General features: G+C 35.4%; 1 protein-coding gene across 8 annotated transcripts in view; it reads left to right on the top strand.

Annotated features, from left to right (window-relative positions):
* The window catches only part of BNC2 (basonuclin zinc finger protein 2), a 514203-nt gene that overhangs the window by 477935 nt on the left and 11972 nt on the right, over positions 1 to 24296 (top strand). For 6 of the 8 annotated variants that reach the window (XM_074197561.1, XM_074197559.1, XM_074197558.1 and 3 more), the window contains one exon: positions 6652 to 8621. In XM_074197561.1, coding sequence (XP_074053662.1) covers positions 6688 to 8621 — 1934 coding nt within the window. In that variant the 5' untranslated portion in view covers positions 6652 to 6687. Of the gene's footprint in view, positions 1 to 6651; positions 8622 to 9038; positions 10950 to 24296 lie in introns of those variants that run through there. The other 2 variants (XM_074197562.1, XM_074197560.1) reach the window with 2 other exon arrangements.

Genomic DNA, 24296 nt, shown 5'->3' with positions numbered 1-24296 from the left:
GGGACCTTTCTAACACTTTTCTTTAAGTTATATGGGAAGAATGTTGATAATTTGGCAAAGGAAATGAAGTCAAAAAATTTTTTTAAAAATTTTGTATACATATATAATTTTTCTTTTTCTTTTGTTAACATATAACCTTATATTTATTTATTTCCCAGCCTGTGTCCATGGAAAAAAATTGAATGGTCATTTTAAATGTACACCACTTTAAAAAAAATCCTGGATATAGAGAGGAAATCCTGACAGGTCTTTAATGGAGCTTAGCTGGAACTTCTATGATTAAATATGTTGTAACCCCACAGTGATCTATCATAATCATAATTTTTAAAATAAAAATGCTATACAGACTGTTACTGAGGGGAAAAGTGATAGTACTTTATGAATTTTATATTCTTATCAGGTCCATAATCAAGTGCATTCTATAACAAAGTGAATATTTTATCAAAAGTCAAACAATATGTTTTAAAAATCACAAGAAGCATTTAAAGCTAGTGCCCTGGCATTCCAATGATATTATCTTAGTTACAGAAGAAGTGTAGAGTATTGTGGGGGTGGTGTAGAGTAGTGTGTGTTTTCTTGGATCTATTTTTAATTTATTATTGCCTCTCTGTGTCTGTATATGTGTATGCAACAGATATATATGTATATATACATATATATATAATACATATATATTATATAGCTTTATATATGTGTATGCATATATTTTAAGAAAGATTTTTTCTAGAAAATAATTTCAAATATAGACTGTGAAAAGGAAGCATTATTTTTAATATAAAAGCTAAAGAAATGTAAACTTTTGGAGCACCTGGTAAGTCTTTTGTCATCATTAAATGGTAACTACTTCTTCTGCTATCCAACATTTTCATATGTTGCATTCCTCAAAAGTTTTCATCTCATCCAAGGAGAGACATTCCTTGACTTTGTACATTTTTTCACAAGTAATTATGATATGCTTCACCTCATTATAGCACCATTCTTCAAGGTCAAGCATTTTGAATGCTATAATAACAGTGATTTATAATGGGGTTAATGTACAGTAGAAAGGAGCCAAGAAAAAGAAAAGTGTTTCTATTCTCTGGTATAAGGCTCTGTGTTTTTGCAATGAGGAGCCTTTTTTGAATGATGGTCCTCAGGTGAAAACAAATAGAAGGTTTTCTTAAATCTATTTTTTAATGGTACCATGTCAGCTATGCAAAATGCAGGAGGCTTCCATTTCTTGACAGAAAATTATTTAATGCAGCATCTATCTGCATGCTCCAACATTCCACTGAACAATATAAACCTCTTTAGTATTTATTCCTCTTTTGGAAAAGAGGGTAAGGTTAGAAAGTCTTTTAAATCACAGCTCTTTGTAGGCTGGATATATTGAATTTAGCATCAGCTGCCATATAATCACAGCAAGCTAGTGTCTACCTCTCTCTGATGTTTGCAAGCACTTTCCTTAGCAAAGTTAGCTTCAGGTCGATGGGAAAAGCATTTATAGAGGATGTCCATCCTCCAGGAAGATGTTTGTGTGGCTAAATGTTAATCAGTAAAATCTATGAACTTGCTTTGTTTGTGGGGTGGCATATCTCCCCTTTGTGCAACACCCAGAAAAGACTTTTTTTTGCCCTTAGAATACCACTATCTCAGACTGGTTTAGAATGAGTATGTGGCAGTTCAACATTTTATTGAGAAGTAAATTGATGCTCTTGAGAAATCTTGAAAAATATATAAGTGCCTGAATCATGAAAATTAGGTAGGGATTTCATTACAAAAAACAAATGTTAATTTTTATTTATTTTTTTGTGTGTATGGGTAGAGCCTTAATTTAAACCACTTGTTATAATCATGGTATGAATGAACACTTTCAGTGTGCATACAGATACTGTAGTTGTTTCAGCTGACATCCTAGAAACGTTACCCTGAAATGCTACAAAAGACAGAATTTCATAAAACAGTTTCATGAGAACAGGGAATGGTATAATTTTGTCTACTTCCTCTACAAAACTTCTTGAATGCATGTCATATATGTGATGTTGCACCTCTATAAGTCAGTTTTTCAGCAAGAGATACATGTTTAATGTAAATTTTCTCATATAAATATGCCTGCCAAATTGTTTTCCCCACATAATTTCAAGAGTTCCTCAGAAATTATCAAAACAGTGCTCAAAAACTTTCTTTGAGTATTTCCCAGAATCTGCCATTTTTTGGTTTGTTTGAACCATTTTTAATTCATCTCCGTGTGTATCTATCTATTTATCGAGATAGATATAAAAATAAAATCCTTTACTACTATAGCACACATGCACACATATATACACACACACACACATATATACTTTTTCTTAGTTGTGCCAAGTAGTAAATTAGAGAGAGAAAAAGTCTAGCGAAAAAAGGAAAGAAATTAATTAACTCAAAGTAATGAAGAAGCTTTTCATCCCCCCAAAATAGTATTAGTGACCTGATTCCAGAATGGAAGTTCAGAGTTGAAATGTCTGCTTCATATACATAGACTTATCCCAATCACTAAAATAGATGAGTGGGAGAATATGGAAAAGAGAGGGTTGAAGGGTTTTAGAATTAATTATAACTTTTTTTTAAATTATACAGGCTCAGAAGTCCCTCTAGAAATAAAAACTCAGCCTTCTTTTCCTTTCACAGATTTCCCCCAGATTCCCGACCAGACACATCACATAGTACTGAGCCTATCTGACTCATAAATGTTACTGTGAATTTTGTTTGTATTCCCGGCTAATCTATTAAGTTGATGGAATGCTCCTGTTCATATCATCTGAAATAATCATTCTGAGCCCATCACTTGTTTTTGATGTGACCCAGAAGTTAGATGATATGTATTCTAACTTTGGGGTCACATCCAGATACATCTCCTTCTAACCTATGGGTCAGGGAAAAAAAAAACAGGAGAGAGACAAGACAAAGAGGATTAGCTGTGACTGCGTAGGCATTCATGCTCAGAGATAAAAACCTGAAAGACAAATTATGGGGGGGGATGGTGCATACATTAGTACTTAGAGAGAATAGGAACATACCAGTATGCTTTCATATGTTCCTGGTGTTAGCTGCAAACAAAAAGGAAGCGGAATAGGTAAACTTAGGAACAATAATTTTGTATCACATGGAATTAAAATGGGTAACTAGCATATAACCCAATGGAGTTTACATTTTTTTTTTTGCAAGGCAATGGGGTTAAGTGGCTTGCCCAAGGCCACACAGCTAGGTAATTATTAAGTCTCTGAGGCCGGATTTGAACTCAGGTACTCCTGACTCCAGGGCCAGTGCTGTATCCACTGAGCCACCTAGCCACCCCTGGAGTTTGTATTTTTAAGAGAATTATAAAATCCATTAGCAATTGTTCTTAAAGTTAAGCCACTACTGTGGGTGAGCATTCTGATATATTCATTTTCACTATCTTGATATTTGGATTGATCATTAGGGAGAAGAGAAATAAACAAATTGGAAATGTTTGTCATGAAAAATATAGATAGTGGACTATGAATGGTTTGTGGGAGGTAAAAATGGGCTGTGAGAAATTGTCAGAAATAAAAATCAATATGATTACATGAAACTTAAAGAATGTTTTGTGAACTTTTAATCTGGTATTCGTGTAGTCAGAGAGATTCCTATACTTGTTATTTAACTAAAATGGTTAAAGTATATCAAATAGATAATGGATTAATTTTTTTTTATAAAAAGAACATTTCAGACTTCAAAGCTAAAAAAAAAAATTCTGCCCCAGATAAATATACATTCTTTTGTTAGAATTTTCCTTTTAAACATGGCTTAAAATTGAACCAGATAGAAAGAAGTACTGATAATATATAACATGTTAATATGATCAGAAAAGCTTACATTTATATAGTACTTTAAAATTTTCAAAATGCTTTATATGCATTATTTCATCTGACCTGTGCTCAACCTGTCCTGTGAGGTAGGTGCTAGAAATCATTCCTATTTTACAAATGAGGAAATGATGGGTCAAAAATATAAAAAACATGCCTGTGTTGGAAGGTAGAATTCGCATCTAGGTCTTCAAGACTTTAAGACTCTATATTATATTTACTATTATATCATGCTGACTTTCTATTGAGATTATAATAGTATATGAAATGATTTATTCCTGAAGCCTGGATTACATCATGTAAATCATTTTCATACCGTTAAATGATTCATAGACTGATGTAGGAAGATTGGAAAGCTCAGCCAAATAGGCACCTTCTTTTTCACTCAAAGATAATAAAGAAACCTATTTCTTTATATAAATGGACATAGATACTCTGCAAACATACTTGCTTAGACCAAATTTTTAACATAATGAAGTCTTTAAACCATGTCTCACCAAGATCTCCACTATTTTTAGAATCATAGAATGTCAGAGCTGGAAAAGACACTGAAGATTAGTTCCTCCAAATTTTTTCATTATATAGGAAGACAGTGAGTCCTAGAAAGAAGAAACATTTTCACAAATATATAACTAGAACAGGAGCAGAGCTGGAATTTAAATTCCAAATCCAATGCTATGATTGTTTCACTTTCCCTGTGTTTCAGTTCATTTTTCTATAAAATGGGATAACAATACTTGTAGAGCTTCTAATTCTAATTTTAATGATTAAAACTGGTAAAACTTAATAAAAATTAATGTAAATTGTTAGCATTATTATTATATATTACATAATACAACATTATTATAACATAAGCCATGTAGCCACAAACCCAAAGACATCAAAGAACATCTCTTTCAATGTTTTTTCATTCAACAAACATTTTAATACACCTACTTTTTATAAAGAAGATATTTTATAAAATAAACATTGGAAGTATAAAGACATAAGACAGGAAATTTGGGTAGTATAGTAGAAAAAATTCTGAATTCAAAATCAGAGTTTCAAATGCCAACCTTATCACTACTTAATGTGACCTTGACCAATGGGCCTCAATTTCCTCATTTGTATAAAAGGAAGTAGAACTAAATGAACTAAAATTCCATTCAACTCTAAAGTTATGATTCTTTTTTTTTTTAAGATTTTTCAAGGCAATGGGGTTAAGTGGCTTGCCCAAGGCCACACAACTAGGTAATTATTAAGTGTCTGAGGTCGGATTTGAACTCAAGTACTCCTGACTCCAAGGCTGGTGCTCTATCTACTGCACCACCTAGCTGCTCCTAAAGTTAGCATTCTATGCCACAAATCCTGCCTTCACAAAGCTTACATTTATGAGGAAGTGGGGAAACAGTGACCTAAATACCCATGATAAAGATGGAGAGTGAGAATGATAAATAAGTATTATGTGAGGAGGAGAGGCATTATTCATCAGGAATTGTGTGAACAGGTAGCAGGATAAACAAAGTAAGGTTGGGCCTTAAAAGGGGGGGGGGGGGATTAATAGCTAAGTGTGAAAGAGTCAGTTCCAAAGGTACCATGATTGAAGGCACAGAAACAAAAGAATAAAGGACAGAAAACTGGCATTCTAATCTTATGGTCAGGGTTGATGAAAGTGTCCTTTACTGATGAGAAGAAATAGTGCCCCAGAAAACAATGGAGTCATTCATGTGTTTGACTGGATTTCTATCAATATGCCCTGAAATGGATTGTCTGACATTACACTGCAGAATTTTTAAGTCCTACCTTCAGGCAAATCTCATAGTTACCAGCCAAAATGAAAGTGTGAAATGCTTTTTAATGTATATTTAACAACAGATAGTCTGGTGATTACTGATGTGTATTCTCGGTGGACTTTCCCTTTGCTATCCAAAGTGGATGTTAAGAGTCAACATTTTTACACATTTATGCTTCCTAAAACCTAGTGCATGTTTATTTTTTAAATATCTATAACTGTCATCGATAACACAATATTTTTTAAAGTCGAATGTTTTTGTTTTTAAATCACAAGATTTCAATCAATTTCTCCTAACAATACAGCCACCTTTCTCACCTTTTTTTTCATTTTTGCATACTGTGTTTTCTGCTACCTTTTATTACAAGATACTAAAATATTGTGCACACACACACACATACACACACACACACACACACACACACACACACACACACACACACACAATCCAGATTAGTGAATAAGGATTTCTCTTTTTTTGGTGACATTTTAGTCATCCTTTTCATTCCAAATTCTGTGGACTTAAAGAATTTTTTTTTTATATATCATTGAATCCAATATAATGTCTGCTCACATTTAAGGAATAGATTCCATGGGATGAACTTAATTCCTACCTATGGTGTCACCCTTTAATAAGGATTAAGGTACCATTTTCTGCATTTACTGTGGGTTGCGCAGCAAGAGTTCACGTCTTATACTAATGTATGCTAAATAGTTGCATAGTACATAGATCACTGTTGTTAAAATAGCAGTATTGAAGGCATTTTAGATCACAGAGCCCCAGTGGTCTAAATTTTGTTTGCCTTGACATTATTAAACTCAATCTGTTTCTCTAACTGTGACTCTAATTACTACATTTGCATGACAGAAAAGTTTGCTTTGTGGGTCGACTTCAATTAACAGTGCTTGCATGTTGTTTTCTGCACTCGTTGTTCCATGAGCAGACAGCAGAGCACCTTCAATTGAATTTAATAATTATGCAGAATCAATAAGTTTTTGTGTTTGTCTTTGTTGTTTCTTTGATGTGGCCTCTAGGATGCTGCTGGCAAGGTGCTAGACCGCTGGGCCATCATGTCCCGAGAAGAAGAGATTATTACCCTTCAGCAGTTTCTGCGGTTTGGAGAAACCAAATCCATTGTAGAGCTGATGGCGATACAGGAGAAAGAAGGGCAGGCCGTTGCTGTACCATCTTCAAAGACAGATTCTGATATAAGGACTTTTATTGAAAGCAATAACCGTACCAGGAGTCCAAGTCTCCTTGCTCACCTGGAAAACAGCAATCCTTCCAGCATTCATCATTTTGAAAACATCCCCAACAGCCTTGCATTCTTGCTTCCATTCCAGTACATAAATCCAGTCTCAGCCCCACTTCTTGGGTTGCCCCCCAATGGTTTGCTGCTGGAGCAGCCGGGACTGAGGCTTCGAGAACCCAGCCTTTCAACCCAGAATGAATATAATGAGAGCAGCGAGTCAGAAGTTTCTCCTACGCCTTATAAGAACGAGCAAACACCCAATAGAAATGCTCTGACTAGCATCACCAATGTGGAGCCCAAAACAGAGCCAGCTTGTGTGTCCCCCATTCAGACTTCTGCCCCTATCAGCGATTTAGCCAAACCTGAACACACAAAAAGTTCCTTCCGGATTCACCGAATGAGAAGGATGGGCTCAGCCTCCAGGAAGGGAAGAGTGTTTTGTAACGCATGTGGAAAAACTTTCTATGATAAAGGTACTCTCAAAATTCATTATAATGCTGTTCACCTGAAAATCAAACACCGATGTACTATTGAAGGCTGCAATATGGTCTTCAGCTCCCTGCGAAGTCGCAATCGTCACAGTGCAAACCCTAATCCCCGCCTTCACATGCCTATGCTAAGGAATAACCGAGACAAAGATTTAATCCGGGCTACATCAGGAGCTGCCACACCCGTCATAGCAAGTGCTAAATCAAATCTCACTCTCACAAGCCCTGGCCGGCCTCCTATGGGTTTTACCACTCCCCCACTTGACCCTGTCTTACAGAATCCTCTCCCTAGCCAATTGGTGTTTTCTGGGTTAAAGACTGTCCAGCCTGTTCCTCCATTTTATAGAAGCTTGCTCACTCCTGGAGAAATGGTGAGCCCTCCAACCTCACTTCCCACCAGCCCCATCATACCAGCTAGTAGTACCATGGATCAGCACCCCCCACCTCCCTCTGAGCCTGCAGTCTCAGTGATGGTGATGGCCTCTCATGAACCCAGTACTGACATGGCCCCCAAGAAGAAACCTCGAAAGTCAAGCATGCCTGTTAAGATTGAAAAGGAAATTATCGATACTGCTGATGAGTTTGATGATGAAGATGATGAGCCCAATGACAGCGGAGCTATGGTCAATGACATGAGCCATGACAATCATTGCCATTCCCATGATGAGATGAGTCCAGGGTTGTCTGTGAAAGATTTCTCCAAGCATGGTCGGAGTCTGTGTATCTCCAGGACAGAAATAAGAAGGGCAGACAGCATGACTTCAGAAGACCAAGAACATGAGAGGGACTATGAAAATGAGTCTGAGTCTTCTGAGCCAAAGTTGTGCGAGGAATCTATGGAAGCCGATGACCGCATGCACAGTGAAGGGAATGAAAAAGCCATGATGAATAATGAAAGACCTGATGAAAATCACAATGAGCCCTCTCACCAGGATGTAATTAAGGTGAAGGAAGAGTTTACAGATCCCACATATGACATGTTTTACATGAGCCAATATGGACTATATAATGGAGGCAGCGCTAGTATGGCTGCCCTTCATGACAGTTTTACATCATCTTTGAACTATGGCAGCCCTCAAAAGTTCTCCCCAGAAGGTGACTTGTGTTCTAGCCCAGACCCCAAGATATGTTATGTGTGCAAGAAGAGTTTCAAAAGCTCCTACAGCGTCAAGCTACACTACAGGAACGTTCACTTAAAAGAGATGCATGTCTGCACAGTGGCCGGCTGTAATGCTGCCTTCCCCTCACGGCGAAGCAGAGACAGGTCAGTAAATCTCCATTGACTGCTGCTGCTGTGTGGTTCAGTAATGTTGGACTTAACGTAAGAAAATCCAGCTTAAGGTGTTTTTGAAGCATTATAGAGATTGCCCGCGATGATCAAATGGCAACCATGCAACCATGATAATGAAGGATTGTCGCAGTTGGTGTTTGTTGTGCACTAGCATGCAGAATCATTTGCCATTTTGCCCAGTGATGCACGCCATTATTTTGTGTGCTTTGTGTATATGTGTGTTTCCATGCATCCAGGTGTGTATAATTACACACGTACACAACATCCTTCCCTTCCCATATAACTTCACTTAGAAGCCGCAGCTTCTGTTTTATATATAATTGCTTTTCCCTGTGGCTTTTTAATTAAATAAATATATTATCTTCATACACACATATCTATCCAATATAGAAACAGAAATTTACGGATGGAAAGAACCATAGGTCCAGGACATCGGGACACCCTGCATCTCCGTAGGTATAACCAGAATGTTATGATTCCTTAAATGAGTATTCATTGTGTCCTTGAAATTTTTTTTTTAATTAGTAAAAATACTTGAGAAAATGGGACATAAAAAATCTTTAGGCTAGGGATTTCGGGGAGGTATTTTTTTTTAATAATATTAATTTCTTTCATGTACTGGAGTAGTAGAAATAATACTGGAATAGAAACCAGCAGATGTGCAGTCTAGTCCAGCCTCTGCTACTAACTAGCTGTATGGTTGTTTTAGATAAGTCGCTTAACTTGATGAGCTGAAGTTTCCTCATCTGTGAAATCAGAGGTTAGACTCCATGATCTTTAAGATTCTATGAATCTCTTGTGCACAGCTAATTAACTGCACAGAAGGGAGGGGAAACCCCTTTGCAATTTTGGGATCAGTTAGACTATATTATGCCCAGCCTTCCAATGACATCACACTGTAGCTATGTTGCTTCAATACTGAAACAGTTGGGTTTAAACAGAAGCAGCTGGTCCTAAACCTCTTAGGCTTTTTATACAATATTCTTTTTTATTCCTAAAGAAAATGTAATATAAATGGAATTTGTCAAGGTGGTCAATGTTGGGGTAAAACAGTTATAACACACTTGTGGAAATAAGCTGGTGAACAGATTGTTTATATAATGCAGTATTCCTACTATAGTCACAGTGGTTGGTTCTTGTTATTAGGTTAAATATGGTTCATCAGTTGTGAATTTTCCCATTTTTAAAAAACAAAATATTACAATGTGGTAAAAAAACATAACAACTATAGATACAGAAGAAGGAAATTAGACTCAGTTAACAGATTGCCAAATAGCCACTCATTTCCTAAAGCTTGTCCAGGTCAATATGTTGGCTTAAGATTTTCTTCACAGTACAATACAAAATAAAAGATCATCTGACAGGTAGACCTTTTCAGTCCATTAGGTTCCCCCCCCCAACATCCATAATGGTGGATTCTAAAAAAGTAAAATAGTGTCTATTTTAATGGAATAAAATCAGCCTCATGAAAAGCAAAAACTTTTCCATTAGTTGCTCTTTATCAGGATAGAGCATGAAGAGATTAACTTTTGTCTTTGAAAGATTTTCCTTCTTCCAACACTCCATTGGTTATGCTCCCTTATGCAGATTTCCCTCAACTGTTGCTTTTTATATTCCCAATATATGTTAGATAAGACTCATAAACCTTGAATATAAGTGAGATTGTCTCTGCAATATCCAAGATGACATCTCAGATTTGTGATTTATGTTATTTATTGCTTTATAGTGGTAAATGTCTGTTTGAGATATCATACTAGGAATAATGAAGCTAAGTTGCTGAGTATTTATTAGTAAAAAAGGTGATTATGAAATTCAGCATAAAATTGATAAAGGTGAAATATTTGAAGACTAGTCAAAATTTAATCTTATTTTTGAGAATCTTTATCATGATTTCGAAAAAGCATTTTAAGACATATCATTAGAATAAATGACACTGGGATAAAAAGGCCACACACCTAAAGATTAGGATGTTACTTTTATGAAATCACATGCAAACATACTTTTTTTATATCTCAGATAAGTTCCCCTTTGCAATTTCATTGATCTTAAATGTTTGTTAGTAATAAATAAGTCTATTTGTTTACTTCAAAGATCAGACATTAATGGTTGACCAGTTATTTTAAGAGCTTACTCTTAGATAACTCACCTCAGTTGGGAACATAAGTTAATACTACTGGGATATTTTAGGTTGGTGCCATTTCCTACAAAGTGAGAAACCATTTTTCCATTGGAATTTTTTTATAAAAATTTTGTCACTTGTGTGAAACATCACCCAGAATTAACTTTTTTATAGATACTTTATTACATATAAATAAAGTTTATTAAAGATTATTTAAAATAAGATTGAAAAAAAGGATTGAACAATTTTTTCAATTTGCATCAAAGCCTAAATTATTAAGGTTTGTTTTGTTTAGTTTTTCTTTCCTCAAGGATACAAGACCATTTTGCATTTATTTCATAAGCCTTTTTGAAATACTCTTGGTTCTTCAGAAAACTGGATTTTCATTTTTAATGTTTCTAACCACATAAAGTTCAGAGACTCAGCAGTTCTATGCAGCTACTCATGAGGAATGATGCTAGTGAGGAATAAAACAGCTCTATCCATTCATCACATGGGTCCATTATCTTTGAAACTTGAATGACAAAAATAACTATTGATAGTACTTTCTTATTTAATTTCCAAGTTATTATTTCCTGCTTCTAATTCAGAGAGATGGTTAGTTTGATCTCCTTCTTGCTTTATACACACAGAACTTGGTTCATTTTTGACTGGCTCCTAAAGACAACAGTTCTCACCTCTAAGACTTTCTTTCTCCTTCCCTTCTAGCTTATCAGTCAAGGAAGTTCTAGGGAACCAGTAGCTATGATTTCTTTTAAGAATTTCCTATGCTTCCAGAAAAGACAAGTTTTCTTATCATCCCTCTGAGCCAATGACCTTCCCAAGCAGAAAACCTTCTCTCCTTTTAATCCTACTCTCCTTAGGCCCATTTCTTTTCAATCCCTGAAGATTCAGTTCATCCATCCTTGACTCTACAATGTCTTCCTTGTGCAAGTAAACATTAGAGGAGATTTTGAGTGGGGAGGTTGTAGTAGGGAGGCAACACAGACTAGAAGATGCCTGAAGTAGAACTAACAAAAATCCTAATGATAGCACTTTTCCTGCTTTTCATGTTCATAACCTTATCTTCTGAGGATCCCAAAGGACCTCACAAAAGTAATTTGTCTTTCAAGGATTCTTCTAAGATAATCATGTGAGAGGTATTAATATTCCCGATTTATAGACAGAAATGGATATGAAGAGATGGGACAAAATGTTTTTCCTTTTTGAGAAAATAATGTATATAATTAGTTAGCAAAGACCTAATACCCCTCTGTCACTTAAAGAGTAGCTCTTTCTAAACCTCTAGGCCACATAAGAATGGCAGTTAGTTTTTTTAAATTTTATACAGATGGGATCTATGAAACTGTATTAGAAAGAGGAGTTCATTTTAATAAGAAAGGCTGTGTGTGTGTGTGTGTGTGTGTGTGTGTGTGTGAGAGAGAGAGAGAGAGAGAGAGAGAGAGAGAGAGAGAGAGAGAAGAGGGGCAGAGGCACATTTTTCCTGAGGGGACAAAATTACAAACAATCCTTCACTAGATAAGAGGGAACAAATGTAAATTCAGTGACAAAAGGAAAGAGAATTTTTCTTCCTTGACTTTTAATTATAATTGTTGGAAATTAGAGTGAACTATTTATCACATAAGTCTGTGAAATCTCCTTTGAAAATCACATAGAAAACTACCTAGCTTTTGAAGACATATAACCAGGGTAAAAATGGTAATTAGTATACAACCCATTATGGTAAGACTAAATCTTTACGTAGAAAAAAAAATGACTAGGAAAGACTAGATTCTCTGTTTCTGTCATCTCCATTGCTGAAATGCTGTTCTGCTGCTTAGGAGAAAGAGAATAGCTGTTACCTCTTAAGGCCTTTACTAGATGTCAGTCCTCTGCACCCCAAAATATAGATACAGGAAATTACCTGGGGACAATAAAATTAGGAATAATTGGGCTGAACTTACAATCTGATAAATTTCCCTGAAGGGGCCATAATAATAATAAAACTAGTCTAGTTTAGTTCAGTATTATTGTTGTCATTGTTGCTTTTAAATTTCTTATCATCTGGCTTTGGTTTACCTTCCCATGAAATGATAGCTGAGTGGTAGTGAATCATCTGTACCAAAAATACCACAATGAATTACATTCATTTTTTTTTGGTTGGGCTGGGGGAGAAGATAGACTGCTATCTTTTCTGCAAATCTCTTATCATTAGATAATATAGTAAAATCTATTTTATATTTATCACGATGATTGGCAACTTAAAAATTAAAAAAATAACATAAGGATTCTGTTGCCGAAGAACCAGTTTGATCTGCAAGGAAAGAAATGTTTTTCTCTTTTCTCTATTTCCCATCCTGGTTCTGTTTTGAAAAGTAGAGAAACATATAGTCTTTTTAATGAATGTTGCTTTTCTTGAGTGATAGTAGCCATTAATTGTTGAGAGGTTCATCTTACATTTTTCTCAGAAAAGTAAAAATGTATTCTTCAAGGTATGAGAAAGGTGATTTAACTACTCTTAGACCAAATAATATTGCTCAGGGTGATTGATAAATAAATATCAGACAAGTATTCATGCCAAGCATGAGCCTGGCTTTTGATTGCTAGTTAAATCAGACCAGATTTAAATATGTAAACTTCTTGATTTGTATGGAGCAAGACATCTGTATTTGGTTTATTAAAACCTGCTGATCTTTCCAGAACTAAATTTGTTCCTCTGTAGGCCTCTGGGTAACTGAAGCTAAAAAGCAGAGACTATACTTTTTTTGCTTCTCTGATTACCTGACTCTCAGCCCTATACAGGTGTGCTTGAATAAATTAACATGAGATACCTTTGATGAGCCACTGCATACATTAACAACAGAGGTGAAGGTGTGAACACTGTGCTACCTGCCTCCTGTTTACCACTTTTTCTTCAGCTCAGTAGCATCTATTTTTCATCTTCTACTATGTTTTGAAACTTATACAGATAACTTTTTTTAAGAGACTACCTTTCAATAATTACACATGATTATACCAAAAGATTGCTCTGAGAAACAAAATACTTAGCACTACTTCATGGGAACTATTTGCCCTAATATAATTAGGCACCAAATATGAGATGTTTCTCTTTCTCACCCCAAGAATAAAAAAAGAACATTTTGAAGACACTATATCTTTGCTTACCTGTACAAAAGTCAATCTATGTGCTCTGGGCTGTGTTTTCTAAGACCCCATGAATTGCACTTGTCAGACCTTATGACTTCTTAACATGCAGAGTGATACTTTCCTTTGAAAAGCTTTTTGGCTCCACAATAGGACCACTTGCATCAATTGCTTTTCATAACAACAAAAGCTTTACATTGGCAACTTGGGCTGTCTGGATCTTTATATGTAGTTAGGGAGAGCAATGAAGAAAATTCTTCCTCCTTATATTATGGACTGTTATATCAGACTAAAGTGAGCCTCCAATCCTTTTGACCTGCTGACTTGGCTATGCTAACCCCATTATCCTTCCACTACAAAAAGTATAGTAGACAATCACCCTATACTACATATCCCTGCCTAAAGGTAGGAGAACAGTGTCAGATGTGTATGGACAATTATTGATGTTAGTTGTATAATACCCGTGAATTGCATCTACATTACTGCAAGTATGCAAGTGTGTCAGGATATACACAACTATTCAACTTTGTTTCTAATTCCCTTCTACCCAAAAAAAGAAAAAAAATCCCTAAAATATTTTTGTCTAAGCGATCTGTATAATTCAAACACATCCAGTAGGAGCCTGGGGAATTCAACTGAGGGCACAGTGCAAATACTTTGAGGGAAAGAAATATATTTTTATTCTTATATCCTCAGCCCATAACACAGTGTCTTCTTTGGAGACACTTTTAAATGGTTGCTGAATTGAATTGTAGTAAGGGTCTGTCTGATGTTGGCTACCTGGTAGTGTTGGGTGGGCTGTTTGAGCTTTGTCAGAACTTTCAAAACCTCTGACATACCTTTCATGAGTCTCTTTTGACACACAGTCCTTCATTTGACTTGTTCCCTTTGAGAGGTCATTTCCTTTATAGGCTTTTTAAAATGTGTTCAACCAGGAAATAAACTAGAAGATTACCCATCACACACGCTCACACACACGCACACACGAATTCCAATATAATTTGATCTCTCAGGTGAATGGCTATTTTACTTCCCATCTACCTCCAGCTTTAAGAGATTAGTTACTACTGATCTTTTAATTCTTATTTTGATCCTAAGAAGAAGTGCTGGGGTTGTTGAAGGATTTTTTTCTTTTCTCCTATTTAAATTTCATTTTGAAAGTTGATCTAAAAAGATATTTCTGAAATAAAACAAAGCAAACATTTTTTTTAATTATATAATGTTTTTGCCATAAGACTAAAAAAAAAAAGCTTCAAATAAATGACTCTGGGCAGAAATTAAAAGGGTTCTGCATTTGCCAGAAATTAGTGTCATTAAAAAAAAGAGATTCAGTAACTTTGATACTCAGATGCCAAAATGTGTATATGAGGTAGAAAAGAGGAGGGGAAAGGAGGGAGGGAGGGAGGGAGAGGAGAGGAGATACAAGAGAAAGTGGTAATTTTTTTTTTGCTAAGATAATTTTGTTCCCATTATTTAGCATAAAAATTATACTTTAAAAGAGCACCTAGATTTCATCCCTCACGGCAATCCACTTAAATTAAAATGTTGGCTGTAAATTCTGGATAAAAAGCTGTAATGCCTAGTGTTAGTAATATTAATTCTAATACTTTATGAAGCTTATTTCTTCTTTTATTAACCATTGTGGGGGAGGGGGTAGATGTTACTCATTTCCATTTTAGCCATTTCTCTTCTCTCCAATCTTGACTCCACCTATATAATAACCCAAGCCCACTGCTTCCAGTTGAACATAAAAATAAAGCCTTAATTTTGTAACTCCCCAAATTTTAAAGTGTTAGCTAACCAAAAGTAATACTATAAAAGCATTTATTTTCATATGCATTTGGGTATAAACATATACACTCATGCATGCATGTTATGTTTATATATTATAATTGACAGCTGAAATCAAGAGACAGAAGCAATGTAGCCAAGTCAAAGGTCATGACACACCTTGATTTAGTATTGTGATATGTGAAGCTACTCTCCTTTCATGGCTGAGGAACAGCAAGATTTTATGAGGAAAAGACCAATTTTGACCAAGAGAACAACAGCTCCTCCATAGGAAGTGTCTCAGGTTTGATAGCCAGGATAGGGGAGCAACACTAATTCTGCAGCCTTTTTAGTCTGTTCTGTCACAGAGGGGGCAATGCTGGGTCAGTCAGCTCACTAGTAATTGTGTTTTACAGACTTCTAAAGCAATTGGCTCAGTCAGTCCCAATTCAATAAAAGTGGAGCGCGCGCGAGAGAGAGAGCACTTTTGTTCTATTTTTTACTTGAAATTATTTCATTCAGCAGTCTGTCTTTTTTATTACCAGGACTTGACATTAGCACTCCAAGCTATATTAGCATCCATTTCAGCAGTTCAGTAATGGTATTAAAAAAACACTTAACTTCAACGGTGAATGGTTGTATGACAGTACCATAAAAATCCACATTAAAAAAAAAACTTATGTATTTGTCCCAGCAAATTATTTTTCACTTGTTTAACCACTTCAAAACTCTGCTCTCATGACTGGTGTCCACAAGGGCTTTCTTGCTCACTAAGGCATCTATGCTAACATTTTGTTGGCTGGGGAAAGATGAAAAAAAGGAGGGATGCAAGACTCACAGAAAAATCCAAAAGGAGAGTCAGTACATAAAGATGCTGTGCATCTTTGAGTTAGATTACCTTCCATTTGTCAGCAGAGGTAGTGTTGGCAAATTCCTAGCACCCAAGGTGAAAATCTTGGATCTTTCTGCAGAGCTGGGATTTGATTTTGAACCCAATACTCTCCAAACTTGGGATACAAGCCTAACTACTTTGGCACTGCAATGTGCTCATAAATGACTACATTAGGTTCTAAATTTTGATTAAACATTCGGTAATTAATCAATGGTGGACATGAAGCAGTTGGCAAGGTCCAGAGCTGCAAAATGTTTAAGACATAAAACATTACAAAGTAATTAGAATATGCTCCTTCAAGAGAAGGATTGCCTCAATAAAAGGGTAAATGATAGCATCCTGTTTATTGTGGACGTAGGCAGCCAGAGCAATATGATAAACTGCTGGAGATACACATATCAGTAATCATCCACATTATTAGTGTCATTAATCATAATTCCAAAAATATGACAGCAGCAGCCAACTTTTTGACCAATTTTGCCTCTGCCTGTTGGCCATTATAACTTCACTAATAGACTGCAGAGCTCCTGTGCGTGGCAGTTTGCATTGAGAATGGAAGGTTAATTATATTTGAGCTGCTGATTTCTTCTCTCCTTGGAAAAGCCTGAGCACTTTGACAATCCCAGGAGCTCACTGTTGTTAAACCGGTAAAAGTACTTTATTGAAATTTTCTTTGTTGGTCAGGAACAAGTAGATGTTTCAAATGAGATATAAGCGCCAGGCTGGGACAACTGCTAATGTTTCTTACTCCAAAATGATCCTTGGACAGCAAACTGAACTCAGACTTTACTTAAAATTTCTTTGCTCTCTCCAGTGGATGAGGAAAAAGTTCAGCAGTAATAACACTAACATGATAGTATAGGGGAGAAATCTCACAAGATTAACAGTACCCTTGGGTTGGGAAGGTGGTAATAGTGGCTTGATGGTAACAGTTGCAAGGTCAAGAAATTGGGAGATAAGGGCATCCCTTCTTTGGAAAATCCTACATCTTATAGTATGCCTATCTGATAACCCCTAAAATGAATGAAAAGCCAATAATATAATCATCTGAATGTTTCTAAAAAACAATCTATTTATTAGCAAATAGATACAATTTCAACTGAAGTGATTACTTTTCAATTAATTCTTTTAATTCATATAGACCTTGTCTATAATTTAGACTGTCAAAACAACAAAGTAAAATTTATATATGTTTGATCATTGTTTCTTCATTAAATTATAGTAGAGAAAATAGGTGAATGACAGTGATTATTCAGGAAAATAAACCCAAAATGTTAATAGTCCTATAATCCAATTTACTTAACAAGAGCATCATTCATATATGAAGTATTTTTAAAAGATTAAAATAATAAAAATAAAATAAAAATGTTCCTCCAAATTTTATGAATGTCACCAAAAAGTTGGTAATCTTTGTCTCACACATTGAGGGGAAGAACCCATTTAAAAAAGAAGATAAATTTTAGTTTACTATGAGAGAATACATTGTAGTAAACTCTAGGAAATGAAAGCATCTTCATATGAACTCTTTCGAAAAGTCAGATTATTAAAGAAGAGAAGTGATTGAGGGATTTGATCTAGTTATCTGGGGCAGCTGGCTAAGTTAAGACTACAGCATGTAACTGATGCATCCTGAATAGGTCTGCAAAGTATGCCAGCTTCCCAAGTTTCTTTTTTTCTCAAACTAAAAAGATCCCCATACAACTTGCTCATGTGCTTTCACATTTACTATTAGAACAGACTTCAATTCACCATGTAACATGCCTCTCATATAACCGTGCAACAGGTATGTAGCTACTGAATAATCGGTCCTCTCGAGAAGTCCTAAAGTATCAACTGCAACTCAAAAGAAGATAGGTAGAAAACACTACTGTTGGATATCAATTCCATACTTAACCTGAGCAACTAGCACAGCCATATTCTACCATCCTTCCTCCCTAAATACCATCATACCATTAACATTTTTTATGCATTCCCCGGCAATGACAAATTGGTTTCTAACTGTAGCACCAGATTTAGTATGCAAAAGGCATGTTCGCCTCTGCCAACAAACCAATAATTCTCACTAACATCTTCAGAGTTACAACATTTATAAAGTTGCAAAGTGGAGTAAACAAACCATCTGTTTGGCTTTTCCGTATATGTCATGCTTTCTTATTAGCATATTACGATTCATTTAGTAAACAAATTTGGTGATTTCGTTCACGTCAAAGTTAGAGGAAGCTAGAAGATGATTAACATTCCTGGGACAGGCACATTAATACATTGCTTCCTCTGCAAAGTTAAATGGCTTCTCAAGAGAATCACCCCTTGTTGACAAGATGAGACTGTCAATTTTGTTTGCCTGCCACATTAGGGGCCGTAAGGGGATGGCAAGCTCTGAGAGAGAGGAGCAGTGTAGGCAGCATAATTCACTGCGAATTGAGAAAAGAAGTCTAATTCTGATAAATGGTCGACCCCAATACATCCTACCTGTTATTACAACAGACGTGCCGTATCTGTGCTGTAAATTAGTTAAACCCCTAAAGAGTTTGGTGGGAGCTTATCTTCAAGTGAATAATTTGAGTGTAGAGGGAAGTGTCTGCGTGACCAGTGTGAATGATTTGTTTCATATTGAAAGGGATTGAAATGACTGAATTCCACATTTTTAATTTGCAAGAACTTACTTGTCCTTTATTTCCTGCATTTAATAAGTACTCCTTCACTTTTTGGCTTTAGTAAGTGTTATATGGTATTTTGCTTTGAATTTTCTTCCTGTGCAGGGTGATGGTTTTCAGGATTCCTGTAGAGAAACCTAAAATAGAAACCTATTTAACAACTGCTATTTCTTTAAAAAAAATTTTTTTTAAACCCAAAACCTTTCCAGTGTCAGAAATGTCATTGATTTCACAGTGCAGCAAACATTCCCATTGAAACTACCATTAATAAATAATAATACACAAATTTTACAGAGTAAAGACAATAGCTAGTGAGTGTTCCAGTAGTCTCAATAAAACTGTTAAGGTGGTTCAGAATCTTGTTTCTCTCATCCCTTTTTCTTTAGGTTTGAATGGTAGTCTTGCACTTTAATGTACAAAGACCATTGTTAAGATTGACAGAATGCCCACATATTCCATCCAACCAGATCCAAATTAAGTATCAATCAACAAACAAATATTACTGAGCACAGTGCTGAAAAAAAGCCAGGTTCATACCATCATCATTTGATTTGTGAAGGAATAAGAAAAAGAAAAAAAAAGGAGAAGAGACATTTGAATCAAATTCCTTATTAAGATGTATTTTTATAGAATTAATTGTCCAATTTTTTTGGAGTAATCCCTAGTTGTATAAGACTTCACTGTTCACATGTACCATGGAACCTTCTTGCTGACCATTGTAATTTCATTTCCATAAATTCAGTGACTCAAAATTTCACTTAGCATTTTTGTAAAAGATAGGTCTAGCATTTGATATAAAAATACAATGTGATTAATGGATTATCCAGTATTTGATTTCCACAGTATGGATTTGAAGTTAGTCATGATAATTTTCTTTCATTTTGAATTTTTTCCTTACATCTCAAAACAGAACTCTAAAAGCTCATACTTTTTCTTTAACATCCAGCTGTTAGAGTTTTCATTTTCACAGATAACCAGTGCATTAAATAGAATTGGGCACATTGACAAGTTAAAAAGAAAACTGTTGAAGAATCCCAAGTCTGGACTTATGCACACTCAGCGAAGAGCATGTGCATTTAATTGACTGCATTTGCCAGTTATATTCATTTTTCTTCTGTTTATGCCTAGTGAGACTCTCACAGGAGAATTGAAATAAGGAAGGAAGATCTGGAGTCCATTTCAGTCCAATAAGATCATTTTCAGTCATTATTATTATCTTTGTCATTCCAAATTTGGAAAGAAGAATAATTATGGTTTTCCATGTACTGAAAAGCTTTATCATATTCACTGCCTTCAGTAAACTATGGAAAAAATTCAGTCCAGGGTAGGTAAAGGGAAATATGAATTAAAGTTATTCAAAAGACCTATTGATCATTCTGATCATAGCCCAAGTTTTAGGGCTAATTCATACCATAATTATCTATATAGAACTCCCTTGGACTATATTCAGGACCAATTTCTCCTTATTACCCACCTTTCTTAAAGGTTCAGCTTTATGCTTCAGATTTTTAGTTTCTGCTCTTTGATATATCCAGTTCCAGTTGGCAAAAAAATATATACTCTCTGAAGCTCTGCCACATTACTGTTAGATTTTAAGGCACATGAACATTTTTGGAGCCAGATTTTTGGACCACTGTCCTAATGAGTACAACCAAGGCCAAACTTTATTTCTACCACCCATGATCTTCATTTCCCCAGGAGGCATTCCACTGTCCTGGGAACTTGCCCACACATTCCTGCACTTCCTACATAACCAATTTATCAACAATCAAGTAGAAACATAGCATTAATAATACTGGCACCCACAATGTTGGGGTCTGATAAAATGTACATGCATTCCAAAGTAGAGTGTCCTGGCTCCATCTTGGACAGATACCTTCTCTAGAAATGTGCTCAGAACACAATGATGTCTTTGTCTAGGGGAACCGTGTAAGGTCTTTACATTGGTATCTCCTGTCTTTAGCATAATTCCTATTCTGCCCTTTACCTACATCTGGACTTTCATGGACTCCTTTTTCTATTTACTGCATCGTTGGTAACATGATTCTTTACTTCCTTTTACAAATATCATTTTTCTCTTGCAAATTCTGGACTTTTCTGTTTTTAAAAGCTTTCAAAAGTAGTCTTCCATTTTCTTTGTTTTAATACATTTTGAAGTCTAAATCTAGATATGAACTTCACAATTGATGTCTTTCCTTTTTACCTTTTTTTCTTCTCTGTTCTGCTGATCCATAGAAACTTATAACATTCCCTACATTGCCATTAACCTTGGGTCTTTGTGTCTATTTCCAAATACATTATGATAACTAATTGACTGCCACAGAGTATGACACCTTAGGGTTCCAGTTAAAACCAAGTGCTATTTTTTGCTCTTTATCAGGAGGTTGAATTCTGACCTGGAGGATGTGATCAACTGAACTGATGTCATTAGTCTTTTCCATATTTAATCTGACCACATTTCTAGAAAGATTCTTTTCTTCTCCATGTTTTATTCCCTCTTGATGTTTTTTCTTTCACCTTTTTTCCCCTCTCTGTCTTTCATATAATTTACCCTCCTTTCATTTTTCCTCATCCTTTCCCATACCTCATCAAATATTTTCCAAACCAATATTGCAAGAGTATATTAGATGACTTCCTACTATGTATTCTTTCTACCCCTACTTGAGTGTTTTTGCATATAGCCTTTAGGAGGATTATTAAACAAAAATGAGATAGATTAAGAAATGAACATAAAAGAATCAATTCTTTTGAACTGTGGTTGCATAATGGAAATCGACTACTATGAATGAACCCATGTACAAAAGTTATGAACAGCAGAGCTAATGCACTGCCATGAGTTCATCTTTATTATTGCATTACACCTGAATCAATTGATAAAGTAGCTTTTTTTTAAAGCCAGGGATGGCACTTAATTGAATAAAAGTCAATGTAATTATATTAGCAGAAGCCAATGGTACTGCTGACAGCGGAAAAGGGACACTGTTGAACAGAGTGCCAGAGCTGGTCTACACATTTCTGCACATCGTTTGGTTGACAGATATTGAGGGCTGGTACATCACCTAATTAGATTACAGATTTCCACTGCTATAAGTGGGAACCAAAGAGAAACATCTCTTTCTATTACAGTATCAACGGAGTTGTCTATTTTCACAAGTCATCTTTAGGAAGATGTGTCCATCTGGGGGATCGGTGTGTCCTTTTCTCAGTGTTAATTTATTCTTGCTTTTTTATTCAATGATTCTTGATGATATTGCTGTGTGTCTGGCTTGCTGTTTCCTCAGCAGTGAAATCAAGGAAACAGTAACTGCAATGTGTTAGAAACAACAGACAGCTTAACCTGCCTAGTTCTAGATCACAGCAATACCAAAATGTGTGTTTCTGAAATTAAAAAAGAGAGGGGTTGTTAAGGAAAAAAAAGACAGAATAAAATTTCATGAGTGTCTTTCAGTTAGCAATTATTTTTTAATCAATAGAGTGATAGTACATAGTGTAGCTCTATTTTTGCATTCATATAATGACTTCAATGGTGTCATACTCACATATCAGGATAAAGACTTTCACAGTAGGCATTTCCTGCAATGTACTTAGCAACCTGTACTTGCAGTCATCTGCCATCTGACACCAAGGAAGCAAGGAACAACTGTGTCAGAGCAGGGACCACAGGGACGACTTCTGTTTATCATTCATGTATCTGCACACTGCATGCATCTGTTTAGAACTCATTTATGGATGATGATGATGATGCTGTGAATTTGGTTTGTCTAATTTGATTTATGATTTTGGATTGTGCAGCTGATCTGATAATCACCAAGACAGCAGTATGAGATGATGGCTTATGACAGAAAATGATTTTATGATCAGAACATGTTAAATCCCTATTTTATTGTTTAAGTTTTTTTTAAAAAAAAACAGATATCTAGAATGTGAATTTGTTTTCTCTCTCTCTCTTTCTGTCTGTCTCTCTCTCTCTCCCTTTCTTTTTCTCTCTCTGTCTCTCATTCTTGCTTTCTTTTGTGATCGATTTAGCAAAAGATTAGAAAGCTGATCTTATTATCACAAGGTAAGCTCAGCCTTCCTAAGTGCAGTGTGGAGAGGTGTGTGTAACATCTCTGCCCCTACAAAATTGAGAGTGCTATTATTGTCTTGTGTGGAAAGGTGGGAAACCTTTCTATCTTCTTTGTCTATTTGGCACATACCTCTCAACCACCCTTCATTTCCAAGAAAAATCATCCACTCTTGTAACCAAATTGATTAAGTGATATCTTTGGATCTTAAAGTCCTTTTCTAATTTTTTGCAGGAGATATCTCAAACTTTGCATTTGCCAATTTTGCTTATTTTAATTATAATAATCCAGTATTATGTTGAACTTCTCTCATTCCTGAGAAGTTATTATTGTTATTAATTCCTTTGGCAACAGTAGCTTTCATTTTAGATATTTAACATGTAAGTCTTGTCAGGTGGAGAGAGGTATATGCCCTTGGGGACTTTTAAAATAAATGGGGGGTGGGGGAAGAATGAGGCAATGTTTTTCAGATAGATAATAGCATATGAGACTTTGTTAATCATGACATCCCTATGGATGCTGTTGGACAAATCCTGTATTTTCTATACACACAAAACTCCTAAGAAGTTGCATATGAGTTTTGCTCGTCTACAAATATAGGATTTGATTGAAAATTGAGTTTGAATTTGGGGGGGATGGGGGTGAGGAGATCATTGATCCTTTTTTAGTGGGAGGGGGAATTTTTTTTTTTTTACAAAGCAAAGACATTACAATATTAGGGGGTTTTCCTTTTTTTGTTCAACTGAAAACAAATCTAACTAGTATAAAGCATGTTCTGAGGCAAATATTAAAGTGGGAAATTTTCAAAAGTATATTTATCTTTGTGTTAAATTGTGATTCCAAATATATTGAGAAAATAGGCTTTATTCTTAGTATTTAATCTTAAGTTGCTAATTTAAGAGTTATTAAAATTCTTTGCTTGGGTTAATTTAAAACTACCAACCACCATACTTTAATAGTCTGCATTAATACTCAGATTTATACCAAGTAACCTCAGAAGTTTGATTCAATAGTTCACTCACTTCT

This window comes from Macrotis lagotis, chromosome 8 (genome assembly GCF_037893015.1).
Source record: "Macrotis lagotis isolate mMagLag1 chromosome 8, bilby.v1.9.chrom.fasta, whole genome shotgun sequence".
Classification (NCBI taxonomy): domain Eukaryota; kingdom Metazoa; phylum Chordata; class Mammalia; order Peramelemorphia; family Peramelidae; genus Macrotis; species Macrotis lagotis.
Note: the sequence above shows the minus strand (reverse complement) of the source record. Positions and strands in the feature narration are given on the sequence as shown.